Consider the following 8,316-nt stretch of genomic DNA (forward strand, 5'->3'; position numbering starts at 1 on the left):
ATTTGCCCAAAAAGAAAGACAAAGGCAAGGATAGTCTAATTTAATGAGATGCTACAGGCCAAAGCAATCCCCCACTTGTTGAGCTTCAAAAGGGAAAACTTAAATAAGTAATTTCTATTTAAAAAAAAAGGAGGAGAGAGAGAGAGAACGCCCACGTCCCTGTTTGCGATGTTTGTATCGAGCCTTTCCATTAGGATTCAATCAAGAAATAGAAAAGGACACGGAGGATTTGAAAAATAAACCGAACGGAGAGGAAGAAAGAGTGGAATTGTGTGTGTCTGTGAGAGAGAGAGAGAGAGAAAAAAAAAAGCCTTTCCAATCGTTTTCCTTCCTGTTCTTCGTCTCCATGTGCACAGTCGTGGCGGAATAGATGAGATCGCCGTCGCGGTCGGGCATCGGAGAGGAAAGCTCCGCCCTCTCATCCGCTCCTCCTCCGCCCCTCCTCCCTCTCTTCCGCCCTCCCCCGCTTCGGATCCCCGACCCCAACCCTAACCCTAATCTCGACTCGCCCCATGGCTTCTCCGTCCCACATAAGCGCCCCATCATGACCCCTTCCTCCGCCGCCGCCGGTGCTTCCCCCGCCGTCTCGCCCCCTGCTCGGCCCCGGCGCGTGTTTGTGCCCTCCGTCGCCGCGCCGAGGCGCCTTGCGTCCTCCGCCGCCCGCCACATCTTCCGCCGGCTCCAACTCCGACTCCGCCTGTTCCTTCTCCTCTCTTTCCCCTTCCTTTATCTCCTGCTTTCCTCCGGCTCTGGGAACGGAGACGCCGTCCCGGGAAGATCCTTCCTCCTTGATTTCTTCTCCGCCCTTGCTTTCTCGTCTGTTCTTCTCCTCGTCCTATGCGTCTCCTTGAACGCCCTCCCCTTTCCCTCCTTCCGCCTCCTCCTCTCCCGCTCCTCCGCTCTCCTCCTTCCCCGTCATCAGGCCCAAGCGACTCCCGTGCTGTGGTCCATTGGGAACTCCTCGTCCCCCGACAAGCTCAAGGGTGACCGCCGCCTAGCGTCGGGGTCCGTTGTGCAGGTCTACAACAACGGGGATGTCTACGAGGGAGAATTCCAGCGAGGGAAGTGCTCGGGGAGCGGGGTGTACTATTACTCTATGAGTGGCAGGTATGAGGGAGATTGGATCGATGGGAAATATGATGGGTATGGTATTGAGACCTGGGCTCGGGGAAGCCGATACAGGGGTCAATACAGACAAGGGCTCCGGCATGGGTTTGGGGTATATCGCTTCTACACAGGGGACGTGTATGCTGGGGAGTGGTCAAACGGGCAGAGCCATGGGTGTGGTGTACACACATGTGAGGATGGAAGCCGATACGTCGGGGAATTCAAGTGGGGAGTAAAGCATGGCCTTGGCCACTATCATTTCAGGTACACTTGGAAACGTTCTGTTCTGTTCTTAAGATTTTTGGTCATGCTTTTTTAGTATTGCAGTGCTTTTATCATTGTTTTGTTTCGTAACGTGGATAACCTTCTGTTGTGCTCTTCTTCATAAATTGAAACTTTCGTGATTGGATAGAACTGCTGGAATCCAACTGGTTTGTGCATCTCTTGTTTAGAATTTATGTGGGTTCTGGCACTTATTCATCTCTTTTTTGTTTTTCAAAATCATCTATGAAACATATGTTTATATTGTGAAGATTAAATTTACTATTTGCAGTTTAAATGCACTTTCATGTTTTCTCTGCATTGGTCATTGATGTCATTGTTACTTCTACAAGTGAATTGCTTTTACTCCCCTTAGTCTTTTCTATGTTTGTGGAACATGACGAAATTGTAATTCTAGGTTTTCTCCAAAACATTTGTAGTTTAGACCAGTTTGAGATCCTTTTAAACAGAATTTCTGACGTCGTGATAAGTTTTTTTCTAAATTTTCCTACCATATTAGATATAAATGCTATTTCTGTTAAGAATGGTAGGAAAATTAATATCATCAGGCATATAATCATATAAACTAATCGTGAATTATTTTTATTGACATTGGAATCATTTTACTGAGACCTCATGGTAATTTTAGTTTCTTTCCCTCTCTATAGACCCTTTTTTTCCTCAGGAAGGTCCAAATTACTGAAAATCTCAGTATCACTAGTCTGCTTGAACAAATACTCATGTGTTCATATATGAATTTATACCCATTTCTCATTTCCTTCTTTGCCATAAATAATCTTAAACCTACATGCTCAAGTTGATATAAGAAAAGTCCTATATTACTGGTTCAGTTGTGATTCCAATGGAGTATTCTCTAGTATGTCCATTATTTTGACTTTTCTATAAGTTACTTAGGGGGCGTTTGGTTCTTTCCTAAGAATAGGAATCGGAATGGGAATCATTGTATTGTGGAATGGGAATGAGTATGGGTATGGATATCACTCTTAAAAACAATGTTTGGTTAGTTGCATATTTTCTATCGGAATAAATCAAAATTTCCTTTTTTACCCTTAAAGAAAATAAGAGAAAAAATTAAATGTGAGAGAAAGATGAATGTGAGAGAAAAATATGATAAAGAGAATGATGAGAGAGAAAGTCTCATGAGAGAGAAAGTGTGATGAGAAAGAATGAAGAGAGAGAAAGTGTGCTGAGAGAAAATGAGAAAAGAGAGTGTGATAGATGAGAGAAGATGAGAGAGAAAATATGATGTGAGAGAAAGTATGATGGGAGAGGATGAAGAGAGAGAAAATGTAATGAGAAAAATGAGGAGAGAGTGTGTGATGAGAGAGATTGAGGAGAGAGAAAGTATGATGAGAGAGAAAGTGTGATGGGAAAAAAAGAAAATAGTGAGTGTGATGGGAGAGATTGAAGAGAGAGAAAGTATGATGAGAGAGAAAGTGTGTTGAGGAAAAAAGGAGGGGATGTGACAAGAGAGATTGAGGAGAGAGAAAGTATGATGAGAGAGAAAGTGTGTTGAGGAAAAAAAGGAGGGGGTGTGACAAGAGAGATTGAGGAGAGAGAAAGTATGATGAGAGAGAAAGTGTGTTGAGGAAAAAAAGGAGGGGGTGTGACAAGAGAGATTGAGGAGAGAGAAAATATGATGAGAGAGAAAGTATGATGAGAGAAAAAGAAGGAAGAGAGTGCGATGGAAGAGATTGAGGAGAGAGAAAGTATGATGAGAGAGAAAGTGTGATGATAAAAAAAGAGGAAAAAGAGTGTGATAGGAGAGATTAAGGAGAGAGAAAGTGTGTGATAAAATGATGAGAGAGAAAATATGATGAGAGAGAACAAGGAGAGAGAAGTGATATGAAAGAAAAAATAAATAAATATATTTTGATATTTGATATTAAGGGAGAAAATTTTAGTTTTAGGTCAAGGGTATTTTTGGAATAAGGGAATATTTTGATTGATGAAAATAGGGTAATGGCTCATTGAAGGGGAGGTACATGGGAATGAGTTGTTACCCAATTTCAAGGATTCATTCCCTTATTTGCATTCCTATTCCTATAATCCAAACATTAACAATGACAATCAATGATTCCCATTCCCATTCTCCACTCCTATTCCCCTAAACCAAACGCCCCCTTAATATATTTACCAACATTGCTGTTCATAGTAGTTATAGTTCTTCTAATCAATTCCAGTGTGTTTTGTTCTCCATCTCTGTGTGCATATACGGCAATGATCTCCGTGCCATGCTGAAGTATTAAAGACTATAACTTTTCATTATATCCTACTAGCATTGAATAATTGCTATAGACAAGATATACTATTATGAGCCAGAATATGGGTCCCTGCTCACAAAGATAGAGCCCTAGTGTCGTGCCAGTGTGCTGAAACAGATGTTGGTGGTTCTTAGTAGCACGAATGAATCTCAAGAAGAGGAACACTTTGAATAGGAGGAAGAAATCAAGAATAAGAGGTAGTAGAGGAGGATGGAGCAGCATTGACTTATCTAGAAGAGTTAGCAGAAATGTTCCAAGATGGAGAAGCAGCTCAAGAGGAAGAAGTATGGGTGTCTTCACATGTCAGTTCTTTGGTGTAATGGTCCATTCCACCCATATCATGCAGCAGGGAATGGTATTTTAATCCATGGTTTTGGCTATCTGAAAATGTGCAAGATTCAGTTCTGGAAGTCCAAGAAATGGGCAAGTATAACCATATAAATTTTCCACAAGCTATGGACAGACCATTGTGTGCAACACCCAATTAACTAAGAGTGGAAAAAAATGGTTTCATTGCCTTCATAGTGAGGAAAGGTATTCCTACCGTATAACAGTTCACACAGATCCATTCTGGATCTCATCTGGGACCATTAGGATTCATTGTTGATAGGATTGGCGCCAGGGATGGCAGGGCCAGTTTGTGCCATGGCACACCCTCACCTCCCTGAGAAAATCACTATTGACTGCTGCCCTACCTTGAACCTATTGAAAATAGAATTATCTATATCATTCATAAATTATGCTATTTGATGTTATCGGAGACAGATTTTCTTTTTGTTCCAATGACACATAGCTTGTACATTTTTTTTTGTTGCAATGAGATACATAACTTACATTCATATTGCTATTGTGTTCTTTCACTAAAGAAATTTTACAATTGATGAAAAACTCTCTGAGGCACCTAGTAAAGATTTTGATTTGAATTTTTATATGATCTTTCAAAAGTTGTTCCTGTTTATTTCCCTTTTATATCTGTTCACATTTTTTATGTCTTCCTCTGCATCCCTTCTTCCTTCATCTCTTCTTCCTCCCTCTTCCCTTTCTTCTTTCCATGTAAACACCTGAGGAGGTGGCACTATCATTAGTCAAATGAGGGAGAAAGACAAAATAGGATAGTGAGAAATAATAAAGAGAGATAGGAAGAAAGAGGGAGAGGGCTATGAAAGAAGAAAAAGGGAAAGATAAGGAAGTAGAACGAGAGTTGGGGAGAGAGGAGGAGATGGGAGGAGGCAGTCCTTCTATACTAGGGGAAAAAAGAAAAAAAAAAAACAAAAAAGGGGGGGGGGGGGGTGTTGAAGAATTGCTCCATGAATGAAGTGACCAACTGCTTCCAAAAGCTTACGCCTTTTTTAAAACATAAAAAAAAATTTATCTTATGATCTGCCCCCAGGAACAAATCCAATTGCCATAAGGAGTGGCTTGCATTAATGGCTAATCTTATGTCTAAATCATGTCCATATCATGCTATTTAACTAAAAAGGGCAGCCCGGTGCACGAAGCTCCCGCTATGCGGGGTCCCGGGGAAGGATCCATTGTACGCAGCCTTACCCTGCTTTTTGCAAGAGGTTGTTTCCAGTTTTAGCTCAGAGACAATGACAGTTATTTCCCACTTTGCACATCACAACTTGCCTTCGATGACATAGTCCTTCTATTTTTCTCAATAAACTAATGAATTGTTATTGCCTAGCATTAGCTAGCCATGGTTTTAAGATTGCATGTGCTGAGGATTAGAGGACTAGGAGTCCCCTTTTATTATTATATATTTATTTATTTGTTGGTTTCCTTTCAGAGGACCTGAGTTAATTGTGTCAGTCATTTTTCGAAGCACCCTGCAATTGCTATATAGAATTCAGAATTTCATTTTTTTTTAAAAGGTTGTGCATGGATCATAGTAGCAAAGTTGGGATGCTCTAGGTGGAAAGAGGGAGGGAGGGAGAGAAGAGAGGATGGGCATATGAAGCAAGGAGGAGAGAGAGAGGAGGAGGAGAAGGAAGTGAAAATGCAGAAAAGAAGTGAATTTGAAAAGGATAAAAATAAATCTTTTACCTTTTTGTCCTTCCATGTATTTGATGGTTATATGTGACTGCAACACTTTAATAATTTTGTATACTTAAAAACATTTGGCATATGCAAAGTTTATGTTTGAAATAGGTAATTTACCCAATGCAATATCATTCCAGCTGGATTTAACCACCCATCCTTCTAGTTGACTGTCTTTGAGCCAATCCCCAAAGCCTCCAAGGTAGATTTGAAAAAAGCATCACAAAAAAGGCACCTATTTTTTCAATGAATAGCAATCAACATCAGACCTTTCTTTGGGAGAAAGGAATTCATCTAGCTCATTGAAGGAAAGATATATATCCATCATGGATTTGCTAAAGAAGTTTTAGTTACTGGCCTCTTTCATCCAACTCGATTAATTTTGTACATTTCAGACTTAGTTTATAACAAGTAGGAATTTCTATTGATTTTTTTTTTTAAAAAAATAAATGTACTGCATGTAGCTTCATGGCACAGTATTATTGAAACACAAAAATTAAGCGCTGTGCATAGAACAGGTAAGGAATATCCTGTATGAGTGCTTCCACTCTTTGCAATATAAGTAAAATTGAGATCCATCGTCCAATTTATTTATAGGAATTGATCTTTAAGGATATAATATCATATTTTCGATCATAATTTCCCACTTGAGCTGCTTTGTCAATAATTTTTTGGCATTCTAAATTATTCTTGAAACGTATATGCTTATTTATTTGATGTATATTGCATAAATTTATTGGTACCTCCTTCTGCACCCCTAGCATTAGAAAAACTTAACATATTACAATATTATCTATCATGGCCACCCTATCCTTGTTATAGACCTTTGCCTAATTGATTTCTGAAATGGGATTTTTTGTTACAAATGTGAAGGAATGGAGACACATATGCTGGGGAATATTTTGCAGACAAGATGCATGGCTTTGGAGTGTATCGCTTTGCAAATGGACACCAATATGAAGGTGCATGGCATGAAGGCAGGCGACAGGGCTTGGGAATGTACACCTTCCGGAATGGGGAGACACAATCAGGTCATTGGCAAAATGGTGTCCTGGATACCTTGAGCACTCAGAGCATTAATCTTGGCTCACCGATTGCTGTTAACCATTCAAAAGTTTTAAATGCTGTTCAGGTAATTGACCGTGTTTCTTCAAGGATTGTGAATTCTTATGTTAAATGTTGAATGTAAAATACATTTTAATTTTTTTTTATCAATTGGAACGTTCAGGAAGCCAGACGAGCGTCCGAAAAAGCTTATGATGTGCCCAGGGTAGATGAAAAGGTGAGCAAGGCTGTGACAGCAGCCAATAAAGCAGCTAACGCAGCTAGAGTTGCTGCGGTGAAAGCTGTTCAAAAGCGCATCCCAGGTAATGGAGATGACATAGGAAACCACATGGTATGAAGCCCTTTGCTTTCTTCGCCCAGTATAACTAAATCTTGATAGAGTTAAAAAGAGTATTTGCTTTAAGGCGAATCGTGAAAGTTCAGAAGTAGGCTGGCAGAAATTTGTATGCCCGACATCCTCGCAGCTCATCCTCTAGAAACAGCGCTGCTCTGAACTAGCAGTTATCGAAGGTGGCTGGCTGGCATCAGACTTCGCTTTTTTTGCTTACTTTTAAGTAACAGGAAAAACGTTATGACTGTCCATATCTTCGAAGGTTTCACTCGACGTAACTAGTGGAACATGTCAATAACCGTTGTTAGGGATGTTGAGATCGATCATGACTACATGATTATTGTATATGAAACTACGTTGAAGAATCTTTAACGAGTTACGTTTAAATGAGGGTTTCTGGCAGTGCTGTGTTGTGTTTGCTATTTGTTCATTAATATTGCATTCTTGTCAATGGCAGAGTATATTTTACTCTGGAGGGTCTCTCTTTTTTCTTTTTTTTCCATAAAGTTTGATAAGTTTAGTCGTTGCTGTTTTGAAATTTTATTTTTGTCAAAACTTCTCTATGTATTTAATTTCTATTCGGTAAACTACTGCATTCTGTTAATTTTTTTTTCCTATTCTCAGCACAAGGTATTTTGTCTTTAGCCATCTGCACTCGGCTGCTTGTGGCTCATGATATTTTATAAATTTTTTAATGTCTTTTTCAGTTTTCAAAAAATAGTTTTTAGAAAAATAAAAAATTAATCTAATAAAATTATACATAATACATGGAGTGCAAAATTGGATGATGGCATTGCGAATCTAACTAGAGAAAAAAGGTATTAAGAAACTCTCTATTGTTATCTATAACAACTTCTATTTGGCTTTGAATCAACTAAAATATTATCACGTGAACTATTTCAAATCATATACTTGTTCAAAATAGTGAAGTTCCTTTGGATGTTAATTTAAATTATAAGAAAATTGAAGGTAAATGAAGAAATTATGTGTGATAATATAATTTCTTTTGATTAGCGAAAGAAGCAAGCTATAATATTATATTTAGATGAAAATATTATACACTAAATAATTTAAAATAAGAAGATAATATGTCTATCAAACGCTGAAGGTGATATAATACAGTTTAGGATACAATTTAATTGTTAGTGCTGTTTGGACATTTGGCATCGGCATCTTAAGAAGATGACAACAACGTTGTTGTCTCAGTCTGACAATTGAGTCCATTCC

The 8,316-nt window shown here is 39.0% G+C and overlaps 1 protein-coding gene across 1 annotated transcript; it reads left to right on the forward strand.

The window, feature by feature from the left end:
- Nucleotides 1-207: 207 nt before the first annotated feature.
- LOC121998286 lies at nucleotides 208-7,479 on the forward strand. The gene is made up of 3 exons (XM_042553137.1): nucleotides 208-1,371; nucleotides 6,567-6,825; nucleotides 6,922-7,479. Exons 1-3 carry the CDS (start codon nucleotides 371-373, stop codon nucleotides 7,093-7,095), a joined length of 1,434 nt encoding a protein of 477 aa, XP_042409071.1. The 5' UTR covers nucleotides 208-370; the 3' UTR covers nucleotides 7,096-7,479.
- The last annotated feature ends 837 nt before the right edge of the window (nucleotides 7,480-8,316 follow it).

The sequence above is a fragment of the Zingiber officinale genome, chromosome 6A, assembly GCF_018446385.1.
Source record: "Zingiber officinale cultivar Zhangliang chromosome 6A, Zo_v1.1, whole genome shotgun sequence".
Lineage (NCBI taxonomy): Eukaryota > Viridiplantae > Streptophyta > Magnoliopsida > Zingiberales > Zingiberaceae > Zingiber > Zingiber officinale.

Bases quoted from the DNA above. Each gene is read 5' to 3' on its own strand.
- LOC121998286 (XM_042553137.1), top strand. From the start codon at position 371: ATGAGATCGCCGTCGCGGTCGGGCATCGGAGAGGAAAGCTCCGCCCTC. The intron at 1,372-6,566 runs GTACACTTGGAA...ACAAATGTGAAG, and splicing joins CTTGGCCACTATCATTTCAG to GAATGGAGACACATATGCTG. The intron at 6,826-6,921 runs GTAATTGACCGT...TGGAACGTTCAG, and splicing joins AAGTTTTAAATGCTGTTCAG to GAAGCCAGACGAGCGTCCGA.